The sequence below is a fragment of the Gopherus flavomarginatus genome, chromosome 2 (assembly GCF_025201925.1).
Source record: "Gopherus flavomarginatus isolate rGopFla2 chromosome 2, rGopFla2.mat.asm, whole genome shotgun sequence".
NCBI classification, from domain to species: domain Eukaryota; kingdom Metazoa; phylum Chordata; order Testudines; family Testudinidae; genus Gopherus; species Gopherus flavomarginatus.
The window spans coordinates 166,796,345-166,818,590 of NC_066618.1; the positions used below are offsets into that span (position 1 = coordinate 166,796,345).

The 22,246-nt window shown below is 49.7% G+C and overlaps 1 protein-coding gene across 3 annotated transcripts in view; it reads left to right on the forward strand.

The window, feature by feature from the left end:
- The window catches only part of PLEKHA2 (pleckstrin homology domain containing A2), a 57,584-nt gene extending 35,645 nt beyond the window's left edge, over positions 1 to 21,939 (forward strand). For all 3 annotated transcript variants that reach the window (XM_050940122.1, XM_050940123.1, XM_050940121.1), the window contains 6 exons: positions 6,147 to 6,293; positions 6,739 to 6,807; positions 8,747 to 8,817; positions 11,910 to 11,973; positions 18,148 to 18,225; positions 18,673 to 21,939. In XM_050940122.1, coding sequence (XP_050796079.1) covers positions 6,147 to 6,293; positions 6,739 to 6,807; positions 8,747 to 8,817; positions 11,910 to 11,973; positions 18,148 to 18,225; positions 18,673 to 19,041 — 798 coding nt within the window. In that variant the 3' untranslated portion in view covers positions 19,042 to 21,939. The remainder of the gene's footprint in view (positions 1 to 6,146; positions 6,294 to 6,738; positions 6,808 to 8,746; positions 8,818 to 11,909; positions 11,974 to 18,147; positions 18,226 to 18,672) is intronic.
- Positions 21,940 to 22,246: the final 307 nt, after the last annotated feature.

Sequence of the window (22,246 nt, forward strand, 5' to 3'; positions counted from 1 at the left end):
CCCGCTGCTGCTCCCCAGAACAGCAGGTGGGAGGTACCACAGGAGGGTGTGGAAACCTCCCTTTCTCCAGTAATCGGAGTCTCCCTTTCCCTGGATGCATGGGAGAGGCATGTGCATGACCATCGGCAACTTCCATCTCTTGGTATTTTGACAGCCTAATTTCAGCTCTTATCAGTCACAGGCCTAAAAATAGAATGGAGAATTAGGTCACTGCGGTGTTCTCCTTGGCAGGCATTTTTAACTCTTCCTTGGCTACACAGATGTGCACGTGTGCAGAATTGGGCTTGACTGAGCATAGGCATAGGCATTGCTAGGGTTAGATAAGACTCATGATTCATCTAGACCAGTAGCCTGTCTCTGATTGTGGCCAGCACCAGTTCCTTCAGTAGAAGGTGCAAGAGACCTGGCGTGGTGATCATGGGATAATCTCCTTGTGGGAGGAGTTTCTTCCTGACCCCTGTCACTGAGAGGTTGGGTTGTTCCCTGAAGCGGGGTTTAATAGCCATCTTTTTAATCCTAACTCAATGTGTATGTTCTCCTTATCCATGTACATGTCTAAGGGATACTGCTGGCAGGAAGTAGCAGAGCGAAACAATTGTACCACTCCATCCTGTGTGAACAGGAACTCAAACTATCTAGCTGATCAGAGAGAAGGTTAAGATGTGACTTGATTGTGGTCTAGTACCTACAAGGACAGAGGCTTTGTGATAGCAAAGAGATCTTTAGTTTAGCAGACAAAGGCAGGAAAAGATCCAGTGGCTGGAAACTGAAACTAGCAAATTCAGACCAGAAATAAGGTGCAAATTTTTAACATGGAGGTTAAATGACCATTGAGGCAGCTCACTCAGGATGCTGTGGATTCCCCATCACTTTAAGTCCAAGTTGCTTGGTTCTCCAAGAGAGATGCTCTGGCTCAAAGTAGGAGTCACTGGGTGAGCGTCTCTGGCCAGTGTTCTGCAGGAGGTAAGACCAGATGATCTAATGGTCTCTTCTAGCCTTAAATTCTATGATTCTATATGGTTTCCAGGGGGTGTTTTCACCTCCCGTTTTGAAGAAATTCCTCCTATCTCAGTCCCTGGTGTGTGTGTGGGGCTCACTACCTGAGTGGAGCAGTTCTATAAGGAGACACATTTCACCATTTCTGGGGAAGGTAGGAGAGTGTTCAGTCTGAAGGACCACTTTCATCCTTCCTACCGTGGAAGACTGCTGTAGGGATGAGGCCAGCCCGGTACTCAAAAGACATGGGTGATGTTCCTGGCTGCACCATTGATCTTAGGTGCTGTGACCTTGGTTGTGTCACTTCCTATCTCTGTGCCAGTTTCCCAGCCTGTAAAATGGGGATAATGCTATTGAGCAGCCTGGGTGCTGATACTCGCTGCAGGGGCACGCACTGGGAGGCAGTCCCATTTTTGTAAGTGCTTTGAGACCTGGGGATGGAAGGCGCTAGAGAACTGCAGAAGGTTATGGTAGATTTCCTCTGGAACGTGGGGTTTTAGCCTGGGTGTCTCCTCTGCCTCTACCAGAGCACTAGAAAACAGGCAGATAAATGAAACTGGCCCCACCCTCGCTCAGCATGTCTGGTACCACTTTCCATGCAAAACTCCCATGCTAGTTTGGTGCGAATGGCTGCTGTGTGCTTAAACTGAGAACAAGCCTTTCCCTCGACACAGTGGCATTTGCCTCCCTGAGGGTGGCAGCTCCCTTTGACTCCCACTCCCTGGGAATGTTTGTAGGTGGGTGCAAATGAATCCCCAGGGCTGGCAGCTAGCGCTCTTGATGCGTGCTCCTTGGGCACCAAGTCCTTGGCAGGAAGCCCAGAGCACCCCCACGCTTTTTCTGTTTGGCTGCAATCCAGGCTGAGAATCCGAGAGGAGGTTTCCAGGCCCAGCTGCAACAACGTTTACATCCTCCCTGGGTTTCTAACTCGGCTTCACTTCCTTGCCCAAGCCTGATTTTTCATCCCTGTTTTGGGAAGTTCTTGTTTGTTTCTGTGGGTTTCTCTACAAGGCTCTGGCTGGCCCCAGCTGTGTGCATCAGGGTGGGGGAACCAAGCCTTCTTTCTGACTCTGTGTTTTTTCTGGCTCCTCATTGGGGCCCGGTGGCTGCTAGCCAGTGGTTTCCCCTCTACCTGGCACTGACACTAAGCTGCTTTGTGGAGTGCAGAGGGAGCCTGTAGCCTGAGTGAGCAGGGCAGCAGCAGCTGGGCACACAATGGTGCTGTGTATTCTGGCCTTTTGTCACTTGGGAGCCAAGTTTATTGTCTATTAAAAACAAATAAGCAGCAGTTAAGTGGGCACCCTGCCATGTGATTTATGTTGCAAGTGAATACTGGTCTGTTCTCCCATGTGAGGGGCTGGAGGTTTGCTTTTGAGTTAGTTTGTTCTCCAAAAAAGCCTAAAGCTCCATCCACAGACCCTGTTTGCTTCAGAGTCGCTTTCGCAGTGCAGAGGGTGTTGAGGGAAGGAGGCCAGCTGCTGAGTTATTTTCTGCAATTCCGATGCTGCCCTTGGTGAAATGGCCTTTCCTCCCATCCAGGCTTCGCCTGCGGCAGCCTTCTGACCCTGCATTCATGGCCTCTCTGCCTTGCCTCAGGTGCAGCTTTGTGACTCCAGGCAGGAGGAAAGGAGAGTCCTGGCTTCACTGATAGGATGGATGGAAAAGCCTTGCTCCTGTCTAGTGCATTTCTCTGGGAGTCAGTGTAGGATTGCTCCTTACAGCCTAACCTCTGGGGAAATGTCTTCCCTAACGATGCACCTTCTGTCCTTCCCTCTGGGAGACTGATCCCTTAACTCTCCTCCGTCGTTCCCCAAACACCAAGTGCTGCAACAAATGGCAAAGAGCCTGTGCGAATCCAAGTGACTGGGGAGTGGCTGGTTCCCTCCTGCTGCGAACGCATTTCTGCTGCCCAGCAGCCAAGTGGGCTGCAGAGTGCCCTGCTGGCTCAGAGGGGCACGGAAGGGAGTGAAGGGCTGGCTTGGGCACAAGTTGCTATATTTTTATTGATTTATTTTGGTCCTGGAAAAATCAAAGTCCTATCGTGGAGGGAGGGGGAAAGTGCACAGCTGAGGGTGAGAGATGGGGCATGTTGTCTGGTTAACCACACCAGGCCTCTTCACCAGCGTGCATGCCATATAAGGACAGCTCGAGCCCTGCAAGCCAACGGGTAAGAGCCAGGAGCCTCTGCTCGAACAATTCACTAACCTCAAACTTGTGCTGAAAGGAGGAGGAGGGGAGAGAGATGTGCACAGTGATTACATTTTATCTCCCCCCGCACACCCCCCAAGTTCTGCCTTATGAAGGAGACGGGAGGGGCTGGGCTGGGTGCCTGTTTCTTAGGGTTTCTATAATGAGGGCAGAGTAGCAATGGCACAGCAGCAGCAGGCAGTGGAAAATGTATCTGCCTGCTGACTTCTACCACGTTTTCCCCCCTTTGAGTCTCAAGAAGTACCAAGCCACCCTCCCCCAGGACAAGCAGGGCAAAGGAGGGCAGCTAGAGGCTGTTGGAACTGGGCTCCTTTCCCTCCGGCTGTGCGATTGCCTTGGTGTTGCTGTTGTCTGAACGAGGTGCTGCAGGCAAACCACAGAGCACAGGAACGCTACAGCCAGTCTGACTGAGTGTCCTGACACTGCTCTGAGGACCAGCAAGAGCCCACGTGGGCTGGGCTGACATGCCCCATCCATCAGCCTCTTCTGAGCAGTGCCTGCGGCCGTGTCAGATTCCCAGCCTGGCAGTTGCAACGGGACGTGTTCTCTCTGCTCCAGGCCCCTTCGGGTCTGCTCCTGTGAGCTGTCTGGCAGCGTGATTCCTGCGAGTCTGGTGAGCAGGGCACCTGCTGCCAACTGGCAGGGACGGAGCGAGCTGGGGTGCTGCAGGACGAGCATGTGTATGTGCAGCTTTGTGATCCCAGCGCACCCCGTGCCTGGGCCGGTGGCTGGTCCAGATAAGGAGCTGGGGTTGGAATGGACCTGCGGTCCCTGTGTGCCAGGGACTGAAGAAGGCCCTTTAGGAAAGGAACAACACCCAGTGCAGGACAGCAAATTCCAGACCTCTGAATCCCCACAGTGTTACTTTCCGGTGGCTGGGAGAGGCCCAGAGTGCTGCAAGTTTGCATCAGATGCCTGCAGAACACCCAGAGATGAGCTGAGGCCTGACAGAGACTGTGGCTTGCTGAGACTGAGGTCTGTGCGAGAGAGATTTGGTTTGGTGCAGCAGGATGGGTGTCCCATATTGCGCCGATGACTTTGCAACGTGCAGACTGCAGCATCTGTCCCTGGGCAGCCCCTGCCCTGAGTGACATTGCTGGGCACAAATAAACCACTTCACATCCCCAGGCACGGTGCCAGCTGCATTGTACGGGGTTTCACAGATTCAGAATTTAAGGCCAGGAGGGACCATCAAATCACCTAGACTGACTTGCCTGTATAACACAGGCCGTAGAATTTCATCCGGTTATCCCTGTACGGAGCCTGATAACGTGTTTGGCTAAAGCAAACATGGCCTGGATGCTCTTCTGCAAGACATCAGGAGGTGGAGAATGCACCACTTCCCTCAGTGGTTTGTCCTTCACTTAACAATGTGGGCCTGGTTTCTAATTTGAATTTGTCTGGCTCCAGCTTCCAGCCATTGGTTCTTGTTTTGCCTTTCTCTGCAGTACTGGTCTCACCAACACCGTATGCAGGAATCAAATCAGCTTCCTGCTCCTACTCCTTAGCACTCAAGAAAGAGATCCTGGAGTTCATGTGGATAGTTTTCTGAAAACATCCACTCAATGTGCAGCAGCAGGCAAAAAGCGAACAGAATGTTGGGAACCATTAGAAAAGGGGTAGATAATAAGACAGTTAATATCGAAATGTCACTATATAAGTCCATGATACATCCACACCTGGAATAATGTGTGCAGTTCTGGTCGCCCTGTTTCAAAAAAGATATATTAAAATTGGAAAAGGTACAGAGAAAGTCAAAAATGATTAGGGGTGTGGGATAGCTTCCATATGAGGAGAGATTTAAAAGACTCTGACTGTTCAGCTTAGAAAAGAGCTTATTAAGGGGGGGTATGATAGAGGTCTATAAAATCATGAATGAGATGGAGAAAATGAATAAAGAAATGTTATTTACCTCTCCACATAACACAAGAATAAGAGGTCACCCAATGAAATTAATAAACATCAGCTTTAAAACAAACAAAAGGCAGTACTTTTCCCACAAAACACACAGTTAAACTCTGGAACTCATTGCCAGGGGATGTTGCCAAAATTATAGCTGGGTTCAAAAGAGATTTAGGTAAGTTCATGGCAGATAGGTCCATCAAGGGCTATTAGCCAAAATGGTCAAGGATGCAACCCACTTTGCTGGGTGTGCCTAGCCTCTGTTTGCCAGAAGCTGGGAATGGGTGACGGGATGGATCACTTGATGATTGCCTGTTCTGTTCATTCCCTCTGGGGCACCTGGCATTGTCCACTGTCAGAAGACAGGATACTGGGCTAGATGGACCATTGGTCTGACCTAGTATGGCCTTCTTATGTTCAATTTTTGTGTCATCCACAGATTTTATTAGCAGTGACTTTATTTTTACTTTCAAATCACTAGTAAAAAGGTGAAATAGCTTTGGGTCTAGTACTGGCCCCTGCAGAGCCCCACTAGAAATGCCCCCTTTCGAAGCTGATTAATTAACAACTACATTTTGAGATCTGTCAGTTAGCCAGTTCTTCATCCATTTAAAGTGCACGTCATATTAGTGTGTCACGCTAATGTTTGAATCTGCATGTTATGTGGTACTAAGTCCAGCTCCTTGGTGTAGCTTTGTGTCTGACTTTCCAAGGTGCGATGTGCCTACCAGGCTCCCCGCCCACCGAGGCCTAGGTTTGCTGAGTTGTGCCTTTTTTTTTTTTTTCACTTGCACTGCAAGTGCTCAGCACCTCTGAAAATCAGGACACTTGCAAACATTGCTCTCGTGCTTGCATGGGGCAGGCGTCTTGTTCAGCTAGGCTAATAAAATATCATTTGATTGTGGCAAGGGGCAGGAGTAGATTAGAGGCTGGGCTACTAAATTCCTTTGGCTGTTCTGCCAGGCTCAACCATGCACGCGCCATTGCTCTCCCATCCTCAGGCTGTCTGCAGGTTTCCAATTGTTCTCCTTTTGTTTCAGAATGGAGGGGAAGGCACAGATGGAGGCGACGTGGCCACTCACCCTCTTCTGAGACGCTCCCAGAGCTACATACCCACCTCTGCCTCCAAGCCGTCCACAGGGCCACCCATCCTCAAGAGCGGCTACTGCGTGAAGCAGGGGAATGTGGTGAGTGCCTGTTGCAGGGTCACACTGAGTCCATGGAGCAGAGCACTGGGAGGGGGGGCTTGAAGGGAGCTTGATTTTATTGCTTCTGAGCCTCCTCTTGCTTTCCCCACTCCGCTGCTCCTCAAAGGGGTGCTTTTCACTTCTCAGGGTCCATGGATCACATTGGCATGAACAGTTGCTCTGTGTAGGAGGAGGGAGTGGGGCAGTGTTGGTGCAGAATGGTCCTGGTGTCAGAGCAGTGGTAGTGATTCAGCACCCTCACTTATGAGCTGCTAGCTCTGAGCTTTCTGTTCCCCAGTGGAGCAGGCTCAGTGCTTTCACCAATGCCCCTTTTTTTGGAAAATGTGATCCCTAGGTTCTCAGGACCCATTTGTTTTTTCCAAGGGGCTGGGAAGGCTGGAACTCAACCCTGGAAGCATTAGGGACTGTTCTCTCTGTTTTTCAGAGGAAGAGCTGGAAACGCCGGTACTTTGCTCTTGACGACTTTACCATCAGTTATTTCAAGTGCGAGCAGGTAAGCAGCCCGAGGGCCGGTGTAAGGATGTTTCGTGCCCTAGGTGAAAGTTCCACCTTACGCCAGCCCCCGCCCTGAGGTGCCCCCCCTCCCTGTGGCAGCTCCTCCGCCCTGAGGCACCCCCCCACAGCCCCAGCTCACCCCTGCTCCGCCTCCTCCCCGAGCACACCGTCGCTGCTTCACTTCTCCCGCCTCCCAGGCTTGCGGCGCCAATCAGCTTAGGCATCGCAAGCCTGGGAGGTGGGAGAAGTGAAGCAGCCATGGCGTGCTCGGGGAGGAGGCGGGGCAGGGGTGAGCTGGGGCGGGGAGTTCCTCTGCATGCCGCCCCCTCACCCTTACTTGCTGCAGATGGCCCTCCTCGCGCCCCACTGCCCCAGCTCCCTCCACCTAAATGCTGGCGGCAACCGGGGCGGCCAAAGATCTGGCCGCCGCGGTCGCTGCAGAAGAAAATGCCACCCCCCAAATCCTAGTGCCCTAGGCGACTACCTAGGTCACCTAAATGGTTGCACCGGCTCTGAGCAGCTCCCTCTGGCTCACTGTTCTCTGGGTGACCTTGTCCACTTGTCCCTTCCCTCGTGGGTGTATTGGGTTTGGCATTTGCGAGGCTGCATTTTTGGCTTCTGTTAAAATCAATCAAAATTTTGAGCACAGAAAATATGTGGGAGAGAACCTCACGTTTGGCGCTAAAGCTAAGAACAGATCCCACGTACTGCGGGGGTGCAGGGAGCGGGTGCAGTGGCTGGGTTTAGGGACAGGTGGCAAGCTGTGCCTTTGGCACAAATACAGCTCAAAGCTGTTCCTCTGCCTGAACCACCATGGAGTTCTGAGTTCTGTTTCTGCAAGCAAGAAACCTCACGCACACGCCTGCATGCTCACCTCCCAACCAGGGGCGGCTCCAGGCACCAGAATGCCAAGCGCAGGCCTGAGGCGGCAAGCCATGGAGGGCACTCTGCCGGTCGCCGCGAAGGCAGCAGGCAGGTTGCCTTCAGCTGCATGTCTGCAGAGGGTCCGCTGGTCCTGAGCCTTCGGCAGACCTCCTGCAGGCGTGCCGCCGAATCCGCAGGACCGGGGACTTCCCACAGGCAAGCCACTGAAGGCAGCCTGCCTGCAGTGCTTGGGGCGGCAAAATACCTAGAGCCGCCCCTGCTCCCAACATATGCGTACTTCCAACACACACCCCGCAGCATAGGTGGCATGCACCATCACGACTGTAATTGGCCATGGATGCATTTAGGGGACAAACTAGAAGAAGGCTTCTAACCATCAGCAAGGGGAGTGAGGTTCTGGAACAGTCTTCCAATAGCACTGAGGGCAAGTAATCAGTCTAGTCTTAAAACAGAGCTTGATAAGTTTACAGGTGGGATTATATGACGGAGGTTGCTTGCGACAGCAGAAGACTGGACTTAGTGACCCAGGAGGGCTCTCCCAGCCCTGTATCTCACATGCCATGCTGCGTGCTTCACTGCATGTATGCAGCCAGACCCCCCTCATGCCCGTAAGATGCCGGTTGGACTTCCCAAGACTTGAGACAGACGAGAGAGGAAGGCGCAGAGCGAAGAATGGAAAGGGGGTGAATTGAATGTGATCCAATAGACTAAAAAAAAAACCCGCAAAACCTTGCCGTGCTCATCTGCCTTCCCCTTCTCAGTCGCTGTTCACTGGGTGCTGCTTCTGGGTTAGGGATGGGGGGGGTGAGAGATGCTGGATGGAACCGCCATTTGGGAATGCTCCCGCCCAGTGACATCTCTCCTTATTCCAGCCAGTGGCCAAGGAACCTGTCACCCCAGGACTCCGTCCATGGAGGCTTTGCTGAAGGTTGCTCTTAGGTCTCACAATTCAAAGTTCCTGGGTGCTAGAGTGAGCTCCCAGTGCCACCAGAGCAACCCGCTAGGTTGATACAGAACCACTGATTCTGTTTTGTTTTGTCTTGTCTCCCCAGGACAAGGAGCCCTTGCGTTCGATCCTCCTCAAGGATGTCCTCAAAACCCGTGAATGTCTAGTCAAATCTGGGTAATGCCTTTTCCTGCACTTCTGTTGTATTTGATCCCGTTAGAAGTGAGGTGGGAGTGACTATGAAAGGACTTTATCCTCAGATGTGCTAGCCCGGGTGTCCTAGCCAAGTTCCAGTGGGGTGGCTGCATCCTGCCTGGCCAAGGACACCCTTCTGGTTTTGCAGATGGTTCTTCACTTCCTGTGCGAACCTGCTCTGTAGCACTGCCGCTAAAGAGTGTATGTCTACACAGCGAGCAGCTGTCCATGGCATCGAGCCTCAGAGCTGGGACCAGCAGCCACAGTGCTAACAGTAGCTGTGTACACATCACGGGTCAGGCTTTAGCTCAGGCTCTGAAGCTGAGCCCAGGGGGGCTCCAGAGCCCAAGCTCCAGCCCGAGCCGCCATGTCTACAAGGCTGTTCATAGTGCAAGCCTGAGTCTGTCAACTCAGGTCTGAGCCTGGCTGCTGCAGGCTGTGTAGACATGCCCACAGTGCTGTGTTATGACCCAGCAGTGGATGGATCGGCAGGATGGGCTAGTGGCTAGAGCCCTGCATGGGCACTTGGGATACCAGGGTCCATTTTCTGGCTCTGCCACAGGCTTCCTGAGAGATTTTGGGCAAGTCATGTAATCCCTCTGTGGCTCAGTTTCCCATCTGTAAGTGGAGATGCTAGCAGTGCCCTGCTGCATAAGGTGGCTATGAGGGTATGTGCTCAGATACTGCAGTGAGGAAAAGACCCAGCATCAGGAGGAGGGGGAGGGTGACATGAGGACCCTCTGAGTGGAACAAGTATGCAAGGAAAGAATGGGAGAATTATGGAACATTAAGGAACAATGGGAGAGTCTGACCAATCCACAGCGGCCCCTAGGGCTCCTTTGGGAGGACAGTACTAGGGCATGAGTGAGGACTGGTAGGTCCTAATCCCAGCTCTGGCACTGACTCTCTGTGTGAGCGTCAGGAAATCACCTCACCTCTACGTGCCTCAATTCCCCATCTGGAAAAGGGATGTGACGAAGAGGGGCACCTAAGGGATGCAAAGGGCAGATTGTAGTTTAAGTTGCCACAGCTGAGTTCCCAGCCAGGGCTGTCACAACCTGATTCTCCTCAGATCATGTGTTCTCTGGTGCCTTCCTTGTTTGAGTTATGCTGTGTCTCACTGGAATTCCCCAGTGGTCACATTTCACAGCGTCCCCTGTGTCACAGGTTTGCTGCTGATCTCAGGTGGTTTTCAGGGTTGGTTTGTGGCTGGGACCCTTACCTTTCATCGAGGGCATCTTTCCAATATGTAGCACCTTTAATTTTCCCTTTATTTTGTTTTCCTGTTATCCATCTGGAGTTGGGACCCAGCTCCCTGTGCTGGCACAGATTACTGGCCCGGCCAAGTTACGCTGCATCTAGACATCCCATTTCAATTAGCACCTTTGATCTGAGCAATCCCATATACTTACATGGATGCTGGGGCTCCCTTTTTCAGAAGAAGTGAATTTACGGAGAGTAGAGCCGCTCAGAGTCCCCAGAAGGAGCTGGCAAGGGAATGCATTCCACGGCCCGTTGCAGGTGGACAGCCTGAGCAAGAACACTTAACCCCTGTTAAACAGAGTGCAGAGAGACTCCCTACCAAGCAGAGCAGCCACCCAGACTGCAACGGTGGAATAAACGCCTGTTATATTCAAGGAAGAAAGGTGGGGTGCCCCTGTGGGGATTTGGAGTGGGGCTGCAGCTTCCCATATACATCTAGGGGGAGTCAGCTGCTGGCCAGAATTCACCCCCCCCCCCTCCACCCTTGGTGCACTGAATTGGATGTGTACCTGAGGACAGCAAATGGGCGGCTAGTTAGAACTGTGCTCAACGGAGGATCACGGTCTGTGTGGCAATGAGGAGGGGCTCTGCAGACATACAGTTACTGTTTGCGAGTGAACTCCAAGCTTGGATTTGACTTGTATTAGCCAATTGGCTAATTCTTGCCCCATCTTATTCTGGCATGACCCTAGATCTGCACCAATACAGATGTTGCCACAGTTAAAATTGTGAGAGGGAAGCACAGTGCACTGGATGCTGAATAACAGTATCCGTGTCCTTAATGAACTGAAGAAACTACTCGGGAAACTAAGACTTCTGTGCTGCTGGCAGGGACAAAGGCAGCTAGGGTCACATGCAGTCCAAGTACTCACTGGGCAAGTGTCCTCTCCACCCAGACCTATCAAACATGGTTTGGTTTTCTTCATTATCTTCTCCCTCACTTGTGCATCCCTGTCCCTCAGGGTCCTGTGATGGGCACTGCTTTTGAGTCATGTTCCTTGTTTACTGGGTTTTGGTGCACTGGTTTTGAATGGACCCATGTTATCAGATATGATGAAAACCAGATGAATTGATTGACAGTGATTTCATAGGCAGGCTGCACAACATCTTTAGTGTAATTTACTACTTGTGATATTTGTGCTTGCACTGAGCCTTAGGAGAGCCCTGAATAAGACCAGGCCTTTATGAATGCTGTTTTATTACCCAAATTAGCAGTGGAGATGGTGAACGTATCCAAGTTGATTTAAAGGTATGGAAGTGAAAACATGAGCTAGAGCTTTAATGAAACAAACTCTCTTCTTGCCCTATGCAAAAACCATTTGACTGACAGAATTATTTCACACTTGATAGTGAGGATACGCTTATAAAGGCTAAATAAACAGTTAATAAATCAAATAGACAGGAGTAGTATGTGTTATAAGCACATCAGTAGACGGTGTTGTAGATGGTTATAATCTATGCTTATAAGCAGTCCCTTGACCTGCTGGACTTTAACAATTGACTAGCCATTTATTTAAAACCTCTATTAATCATTTATTATCCTTTATCAACTATTTATAAATGGAACTTTTGTATAAAGTGTAGCTGAGAATCATTTGGCTTTCAGACTGCAGTGCACGTGTGTAAACAAAGTGTATTTAATAAGAAACACAGACCTCAATTCTATATAATTTAAGATTAATACTGAATACATCCAAGGTCTGCATTGAATATTTAGTTGTTAATGTTTTCTAGATATGAGCATAAAGAAGAAATAGTCTATCCTGCTTGTGATTAATTCAGGGTAACCTCTCTCTGTCTCTTGTTTCTAGTGACCTTCTCATGCGGGACAATCTGTTTGAAATCACAACGAGCTCTAGGACATTCTACATACAGGTAAAATCATTCCTAGTTTCAGAGGACTTTGAAGTGGTTAAATAACCTGCACTGCACATGAGCTCATAATGGGGACTGGTGTTTTGCTTTGAGTTTACTGTTTTAGGCAGTAAATTTAGCTCTTGACAGTTGCTCTGAGTCACAGTCATCTAAACAGGATGTTCCCTGATGGGCTTCCAACCAGAAAACACAAGTAGGTGAGTTTGTATACAACTCAGCTCAGCTTTGAGGCTCCAGTTGAGGGTAGGGGGGAAGGAGAAAAGAAAACTGCCTGGTGGTTTCAGTTCTCCAATTCAGTATATTTATAATTGCAGCAATTTGTATGGGCAGGAAGAAACATGTAGACACAAAAGTACCAACACTTAGATGAAAATCCAGATGGAGAAAGTCATGACTGAAAAATTATTTCACTAGGAGGGTGGTAAAGCACTGGAATGGGCTACCTAGGGAGGTGGTGGAATCACCTTCCTTAGAGATTTTTAAGGTCAGACTTGACAAAGCCCTGGCTAGGATGATTTATTTGGGAATTGGTCTTGCTTTGAGCAGGGAGTTGGACTAGATACCTCCTGAGGTCCACTGGCGGATTAACAAATTTGCCGCCCCTAGGCCCACAAAAAATTGCCGCCCCCCGCCAGCTCACCTCCGCTCCCTTGCAGCAAGCCTGAGGAGGGGAGGGGAGAAGGGGAGTTGTGGCGCGCTCGGGGGATGATGGAGGTGGAGTGATGGTGAACTGTGGCAGGGAGCGGTTCCCTGCCCACCCCCACCCGAAGAGTTACTTCCCACGCCTGCTGGCCCCAGGTCACCTCCCTATCCCCTGAGTGCGCTGATACTCACTTTTCCCTCCCTCCCAGCGCTTTTGCGCGGCAAGCCTGAGAGGGAAAGGGGAGAAGGGGAGTTGCGGCGCACTTGGGAGATGGTAGCGGTGAAGCGGAGGTGAGCTGGGGTGGGGAGTGGTTCCCGGCCCCCCTAGGTTACTACCCGTGCCCGCGGGCCCCAGCTCACCTCTGCTCTGCCTCCTCCGATCGTGTCGCTACTCGCTTCTCCTTCCCTCCCAGCGCTTTCGCATGGCAAGCCTGGGAGGAAGGAGGGAAGTGCAGCGCACCTGGGTGAGGAGGTGGGTGGGGGATTTGGGGAAGGGGCAGAATTGGGGAGGGCGCGTGAGCAAATTTGCTGCCCTAGGCCTAAGCCTTGTTGGCCTAGGCGATAATACGCCGCTGCTGAGGTCCCTTCCAACCTGGATATTCTATGATTCTACGACTGCAGCTTCCTTGTCCTGAAGTTTGCTGTCAATCAGGCCAGCCCTCTTCCACTTCCTCAGGGCTGTTGATCATTCCCAGCTCCTGGTGCCACATGGAGGATGGAAAGTGAACTGAAGGCTGGCTTGCAGCAGTGCGGGCTGCTTCCTGCTTTTTAAGGCAAATACTGATCCTAACACAATGATAATGCTCAGATATCTCCCTTTCTCTCTCTGGGGCACTGTGCAAACATTAGCGAATAGCAGCTGGTTATCCTCTACTTCTAGCCCCTCTTAACTCTTTCTTGGGAGGCTGTCGGCCCGATTCTCCATTACGTTGTTTTTTGAACAGTCATTTACACCAGTGCAGATTGCTACCATCCTGATTTGGGAGCATTTTACATCTGCTTTGCAATGGCGTTACTGATCACATGAAGTAAACAGCAAAGAAGAGTCTGGCCCTGTACGTACAGAGCTATATAAGTTTCAGAGTGGTAGCCATGTTAGTCTGTATCAGCAAAAAGAACGAGGAGTCCTTGTGCCACCTTAGAGACTAACTGGGATGAAGTGGGTTGTAGCCCACGAAAGCTTATGCCCAAATAAATTTGTTAGTCTCTAAGGCCTGGTCTACACTGGGGGGAGATTGATTAAGATATGCAACTTCAGCTATGAGAATAGTGTAGCTGAAGTCGACGTATCTTAAATCGAATTAAAATGACTTACTTCGCGTCCTCGCAGCGCGGGATCAACGGCCGCGGCTCCCCCGTCGACTTTGCTTCCGCCTCTCGCACTGCTGGAGTTCAGCAGTCGACAGGAGAGCGATCGGGGATCAATTTTATCACATCTACACAACGCGATAAATCAATCCCCGATAGATCGATGGCTACCCGCCGATCCAGTACCCTAAGGTGCCACCGGGCAATATAAATATCTCCTGAGTCTCCAAGGGGGTAAAAGTAAAGAAAGGGCTGACAGGTAGAGAGCTGTCATGTGTCTACACTGGATAGTTTTTACACATTGAGTCAATCTGCCAGAGAAATTTCAAAATGAACATCAGTTTAAAGACAACACTTCACTCCCCCAAACCCTTAGACTCATTCATATCTCATACACACCCCTCCCCCAACTTCAGATGGGTGTTTTTTTTCAGCAGAGACCATGCAAAGCAGCGAGTACTGCACACCCACCAAGTAGTTACAGCCAGCTGTCTTCTTTCACTGCAACAGTTCCAAGAGCTGCAGCAGCCCTTGGGGACACATGCTTTGCAGCCGCATCTGTGCACCTCTGAGAGCTTCTGCCCCAGCTTGTCTCCTACCCCTGACTCAGGCCTCTGAGGCTTTGGTGTATTTAGTCTATTCGCTGAGCTGGTCCCCAAAACAAAATAATTCAAACTGAGCAGTATCTGGCCTGAGCATTGCAAATGCCTGTGTAAGACAGGCAAGTCTGAGCCAACTGCAGCTGCCTCTTGGACAAAATCCAGATTGCTCGCCCCTGCAAGAGGCAGGAAGTCCCACGCTACGCCTGGCCAGTTTTGCAGCCCAGTGTCTGCTCAGCACTTCGCTGCTGGGTTGGTAAGCAGTCAGTGGGCTGCTCTGAGCCTGTGGGGAGAAGAAGTGCTCCATGTTGCTATCTAGTGCCCCCTTTGGTTGGCTGCAGGAGGGGCACTGAGGCGAGAGCTGAGTCTCCAGAGGGAAAGATGCTGCATGGTGAGGTCTTGGGGCATTGGGAGAAAAGGCAAGTGAGGGAAGCTATCCATGTCCAAAGGATTCTCGCTGCCTGGAACAACTCATGTGAGAAGCTGCTCAGGGCCCTGCCAATAGATGCCCTGTGGTCTTTGCTCCATTCAGAGCTGAGTGTCCTGTGGAGCTTCTGACTCACCCTAGAGGTGCCCACCAGCTTCTCCTTGCCTCGTACAACCCAGGGTAAATGTCCATCACCCTGAAATGTCTGCGCGGGGGCCTCTGTGTGAGGCGAGTGAGGGTGTATCTCAGTCCCATTTCTGGTCAGACAGGCAACTCCATCACAGAAATCACCATCTCCACTCAACCCTCACGTGGGACATCTTGGCAGAGAGACCAAGGGCTGGAGAGACTCTATTCCCGTCTGATCCCAGGGACGATTGGTTCATGCTCCCTACAAGCCAAGGCTGGGGTGCGGAGGCAGAGTGTGGGGTGGTGATGTCAGGGTTTAGGGCAGCGGATAAATTTGTGTGTTTGCTCTGGCGCACCAAGCTAGTGACATCTTTAAACGAAAATATCCTGTGGGCTCCCTGGAGACCCCTTGGTGTTGCCTTCTTGATGCATGAATGTATTTAGCTACATGTGAAAAGCAAATAGGCAGCCAACTCCTTGCAGGAAAGCACCACCCCGGCTTGTTTTCACTGGCCATCCTCCCTCTGCAGTACCAGTGGTATGAATTATAAAGTGGTCTGGAAGCCAAGAGAGGAATCATCCCTAGCGCTTGTTGGAGAAGGGCACATCTTTATCCCTGGTGTGTTTCCTCCCTGCGTGAACCCTTCCGCAGGGAATGCTTACTTGTGGGGAGCTGGCTGCCATGGTAAACACACCATCAAACCCTCTCTCTGGGCTTGTCTACATTGGAAATTGACTTGCATAGCTATTGCAAAATAAGCTATTTTGCAACGGCTATTCTGCAATGGTTCCCTATGTGGACACTGTATTCTGGAATAGATGTCACTTTTATTCCAGAATTATTACTCTGCTTTGGAAGTAAGTGCTTTGGAAGCAGACTAATTACTCTGGAGTAAAAATCACTGTTGCTCCAGAATAGTCTCCACTTGGGAGCTATTGCAGAATAGCTTATTCTGTGCCAATCAGTTTCCTCCCATAGACAAGATCATGGACTCATCTAACAAGCTGCCTGATTTTGCTCTGCACACTGGTTATTGCTTCAGCTTTTAAAGCCAGATGCCAGAGGACTGGCAGTTGTATCATCTCTGTTTTTGGAGCATAAAGTGCAGGCTCACAAGCCATCCTTTTATCCCAGAATCCAAATATGAGCCTTAGCAAAGCAGGAGCTCTGCAGGGCCCAGCAAAGGCAATTGCTCAGCCTTTCCAATTCACATCACTCTCCTTTTCCACCTCAGGCTTCTGTGGGCACGTCAGTATCCAAAATGCTCTTCCAGATCCCACCTTGTTCATAGCTGGGCTAGCATCCAGGGAACCCAGAAGGTCTGAGCATGCAAAGCTCTCTCCTGTGGCTACTCTGCAGGATTTTGTTCTGTGGGAGCCTGGCTATGGTTTGTGTATGTGGGAGAAAGGAGTTTACCTGGCAGAGAGAGAACCACTGTAATCAGGAGAGTGCCTGGTCTTGGGAGACCCCCTGGAAGGTCCTCTGCCTGTGCAGAGCCAGGGTGGAGATTCTGCAGCACAGAAGCACATAATTCAGTTTGGCTTGGAAAATCACTGGACTTTATCAGCTTCTGCTTCAGCTGACAGGCTCAGCCTTAGTTTATATGTGGGTGCATCTTGGCTCCAGTATGGTCTCCAGCTGCTTCCTGAAAGCAACATAAGGTGCCTCCTTCCACGCCGGGACTGAATAAACTACATCTGCAAAGCCCCAAACTCCTGCTGCCATGGGAGCGTGGGACCTGAATGCCAGTCTCCTGCAAGACAGCAAAATACAGCTCTATGCTGCTTGTCCTCTGGCCCAGATTGGGACTGCAGTGGGACCGCAACAATCAGAGATAGAAAAGGCCTGTTTTGTCTCCTCATATCCCTCCTCAGGGCCGGCTCCAGGCCCCAGCGCGCCAAGCACATGCTTGGGGCGGCATGCAGCAGGGGGCGCTCTGCCGGTGCAGGGAGGGCGGCAGGCGGCTCCGGTGGACCTCCCGCAGGCGTCCCTGCGGAGGGTACACTGGCCCTGCGGGAGGTCCACTGGAGCCGCGGGACCGGTGAGCAGCAGAGCGCCCCCCACGGCGTGCCACTGTGCTTTGGGTGGCGAAATGGCTAGAGCCGGCCCTGTCCCTCCTTCAGGGGGCGGTGCAGGACAGTTCCCTACAGTCTATTTTCTAATGCTTTGCCCAGCCTTGATGGGGCTTCCTCCCCTGAGCTAGGGTGACCAGATGTCCCGATTTTAAAGGGACAGTCCCGATTTTTGGGTTTTTTTCTTATATAGGCTCCTATTACCCCCCACCCCCGTCCCAATTTTTCACATCTGCTGTCTGGTCAGACCTACCCTGGGCAGATAGGGGAGGGGGAGATCTCATGTTTTTTAAATACTGGTTTCAGAGTAGTCCCTGTGGCGGGAAGGGGCCAGTGAGGAGGCCATGCTCACTGAAATGTCTCTGCTCACCATATTCTATGTATGTTCTTGCCCCCTGGTGGAGTTGGTTTGTAACTTACATTTTGTGTTTTTTTGGGGTGGGGGAGCGGAATAGCCCCATTTTGTTTTGTTGTTTTTCAAAGAGGTTGGCCATATGGCGTTGTCTCATCAGACAAAAATCACCCTGTAGGAGAATTACAGCAGCGAGCTGCTATTAATGGATCTGATCCTGCAGAGTGTTGAGTGCCTCCTGAGGGCCCAATATGTGCTGGTTTCCTGAGCTGTTGGGTTTGGATACCTTAGAAGTGAGGCTAAGCAGGATTTGCTCACCCCCGAAGATTGTCTCATAAATGTAATCAAAAGTCAAGCCTTTTTGGTACGTTTCTTGCCTTTCCGAGTGGAGTGAAATCCTAATGACAAATGAAGCAATTTCACAGAAATTGAGCAGGGTTTTTATTTACAAAATAGATCTGGGCTGAACTAGGTCATAAGATATACGACCTAAGAAAAGCTAGTGACATGCTCTATATGTGGTACTTGTTAACATCAGAGATGCACTGGCCAGACCCCCTAGATAGCATAGTTGAACTGTTGCTGTTCCAAGTGACTTGTCAAATGCAGGCCGAAATCTCATTTGTGGCTGGTATGTTTTGCAGGCAGACAGCCCTGAGGATATGCACAGCTGGATCAAAGCAATCACAGAGGCGATGCAGGCCCTGAAAAGCCGCCCAAGGGTAGGTCATATCCTTTCCTCTTCACATTTAGCATCAGTTAAAGAGCCATTATTTTTAAGCTGATGTGATTTATTTAGCGGCTTGTGCAAATGTTCGGTGAATTAGTCAGTTTCCAGGATAAGACCCTGCTGTCTCTGGATTTGTCTACCACTCATCCAAAAAAAGTTTAAAAAACAAGAGGTAGTAGTTAGGAGAAGTCATTCAGTCCAGCGTGGCTATGAAATCAGCAATGCTCCCTGAAGCCCGGGCAAAAGATTCAGCAACAGCAAAAGCTAATTGAATTCAGATTTGCATAGTTCACTTAATTCTCTTGTCCTTGCCTTGAAGCCTGAAGCATATATAGTACTAAAGTCCTGATCTCTAGAATCGTCCTCCAGGATGCTTAGAGCAATTTCTACAGGAACTAACTCCCACCTTTCCCCCTCTGCTCTGCCTGTCTTTTTGCAGGAAATGTCCTTCGCAAGATCCGTTTCTTCCATGAACAGGCCTGGGTGCTCCAATCTTTCAAGCTCCTTGATCCCCTCCTTGCCCCGAATGAGACAGCCTGGGGATGAGAGGAAAGCACTCTGCAAAACCCCTTCCATCCCATCCTGGCAGCCTTGGACACCAGTGCCGCAGCCAGGAGGGAAGCAGCCCATGAGAGAGGAGATGACGAGGCATATGAGAGACTCAGTGTTTGTGCCCTCATTCACAGAGTGTGATGCTGGAGCCATGCAGCAGAGGCGTGTACGGCACAGATCTGAACCCCAGCACATTAAAGAGAAGCCATTTATGTTTAACCTGGATGATGAGAACATCCGGACCTCTGATGTGTAACCAAACCCAGGCTCTTTTTGCCTTCAGTTTTGTTTTTTTTTTAAATGATGAACTCTGTTGATAGCAGTTTAATGCAAAGGTACCTTGATTCTACCCCAGACACATGTAGTGGTATCAGCTAGCCCGAGCCAGCATAGTGCGCCATTTGTGTAATAACCATTGCAATGTGATGTACTCCGTCTGCTGAAACAGAGCAGAGTTGGGACTGGAAGAGCTGGTCTCCTCAGTACAAGTGTGGATACGTGTGCTAAGTGCATTGGATTAATCTCTGGTGAAACTCCATTTAATTATCTGGGATGAATTTATCCTGGTTTTGCCAACTCCCTCCAGTGATATGAGCTTTAGCTAGAACCACTTCCCTTGATAGGGTTGCTTTCCCAGAAAAGGAAGTGGAGGTCACATATTTCTAACAGTTCCCCTCTTCCCCACCCCCCCCACCGTAAGCCCACCTTTAACAGCCCAGTTTCTTTTTGTACCACCAGGCTGCCAGTGGTGAGCATGAGAACTGAAGCAGCTGCTGGAGGAAGGTAATGAGAACTGTCAGTAGCAAAGGCAGCCCTTTGTTTTATTAGGAGGACACCGCTGTGACTTGGTGATCTTAAACCCATTTTGTGCTCACTTTGTGCAGGCATAAATGACGACCACACATGGTGTAAATTCGGAAGCGTCAGCCCCCAGTGCCTAAGCTGACAAAACAGCACTACCTTTAGCAAATACCGTGGTTCTGAATTCTTGGGAATCATGCAGGAAATATAGGACAAGATTTTGTCAAAGGCACAAAGGGCAGTTAGGTGCCCAGTTCTCACTGACTTTCAGTAGGAGATGGATGCTTAACTCTCCCATACAGGCCAAAAAGGAATGAGTGAGTCACACTAGGAAATCTGCTGTGTTTGTAAAAAGAAAGAACACTGCAGTTTTAAAACTGGCTTTCTAGGAGACCAGCTCTTCACAATGGCCAACTAACAATGTATTAACCAACCTATTTTCTTTGTAGTAACTCCTTTTCTAGCCATGGCCTTTACATGATGTCAGACTGTGGAAAAAGCTTCTTGTTCAGAGTTATGTAACACTTCATGCATTGATGATAACCAACAAGTTTCTTGGTATATTTATATTTTTTTTAAAAATGTGAGTCAAGGATAACACCACTTCTTTGCAGACTAGGTGTAACTGAGTATCTGTGGCAAGAATATTCTCAGGTATGTATCCAATCTTGCATTGCATACACTTGGGCACAAAGACTTAATTAAAATGCCTGAATCTTGAAGTATTAAAGAATGTGTAGTGAAAGCAGAATATTTACAATGAAATTTGGATGATTTGGCCATCCAACCAGCATGCACTCTCGACCTTTACATGTAAATAAGCAGAACTCTTTTTTTAAGCAATGCAAATGTGGCATTAACCCATAACAAAACAAGCTGATGCACAAAGGGTATAAAGCAATTTACAGCAGAGACAGTGTTTTGATCTTTTTCACCTAAGAAGTGGGTTAGTAATCACTCTCAGCTAGACACCACACAATTCTCTTTCCTGTCTCTTTATTTCCTGTGAGGGGTTGTAATAGTGGCTCAGGTTGTTCTGTGATTTTTTTTTAAAGACTTTGTAAAGCCTGCACAAGGCAGGTGGCACCTCTTACATTGCTATTTACAGGCTTCAGTGGCTCATAGGACTTTTGCCAGCCCTCTGCGTAGGGGGGAGTTTCACCCAGAACGAAAAGCTATCCATTCTTTCCATTTGTGTGTCCAGCTGCTTCTGCACCAAGCCTTTTCCTCTCCCACCCTTACTCAGACAAAACTACCAGTGACTTCCTTGGGAATTTTGCCTGAGTAAGCACAAAGGATGAGGTGCTGTTTATCTAAAAAGCAGCACATCTAGCTGGAAACCCTTATCCAAGGCTAAAGCAAGTTCAAACCATCGTTAAGTAATTAAAAGCATCCCTTGCTTTATTATTAAGACATTGCTGAATAAGTTGCAAGTTCCAGCTATTCATAGTTTCAGTGCTACCTACACTCCTAGAAACTGATCTTTGTGAACAGAAGGCAGCTGCTGTAGATAAGGGCCCCCCAGTAAAGCCATGCTAGCCATGGACGGTACACTTGCTCTGAAAAGGGTTAGATGGGGTAGTTAAAATCTGCTGGCACCTAGAACTCTGCCTATGCTAGCTGCTTCCTGTTAGCAAGAGTGAGAGACCTTTAAGGGGGGAAAAGGCTAGTGTAAACCCTGCCGAAGACTCCAAATTAAATTTTGTGTCCTAAACCAGACATGTGCCTGCTCTTGCCATCTTTAATAAACTGAAGTTGATACCTCAGTCTTAAATGTTCCAATCATACTGCGGCAGCTGTAGGTTTGGGATCTCTTGGAGTAGTCTTAAGATAGCAAAGATTTCTACTTCTTTTTATTGTCTGACAGTTGTCATTGACTGTATGAAGCAATGCCATGTGCCCTACAAACTCTGCTTAACTTTACTCCACTGGAGAAAATCCCTTTGTTTTGTCCTGGCCTGCACTGATTTAACTGTTTTAAGAACTGTATGTGAGCCTGGTCCAAACTCAGTTTGGGGCCAAATGGGGCTTTATCATGGTTTAGCCCATGAGTACAGATGGAGCCAAATCACGTTATAACTAAACTGAAATAATATGTTCTTGCTTCTATTTCTACCTGTACCAAAGAGTTTTTCGGTAACCCACACAGGCCAGCCAAAATCCATTCCAACCCTGGCCAAAACCACGTTCAAACCGTACTTGAGCACAGCGGTTAAATAAGACTGAAAATCCTTGTGTAGAACAACAGTATCTGTCAGTCTCAGGTTTCCATAGGGCACCCATTGCTATGGTGTTTAGGCTCTGATCAACGTTACGCTGAGAGCAAGGATTGGAGGGGAGGGCTCAAAGATTAACTTGGAACCTTTGCCACTGGGTCAGACCAAAGGTCCATCTAGCCCAATATCCTGTCTTCCGACAGTGGCCAACGCCAGGTGCCCCAGAGGGAATGAACAGAACAGTTAATCATCAAGTGATCCATCCCTTGTTGGCCATTCCCGGCTTCTGGCAAACAGAGGCTAGGGACACCATTCCTGCCCATCCTGGCTAATAGCCATTGATGGACCTATCCTCCATGAATTTATCTAGTTCTCTTTTGAACCTTGTTACAGACTTGGCCTTCACAACATCCTCTGACAAGGAGTTTCACGGGTTGACTGTGT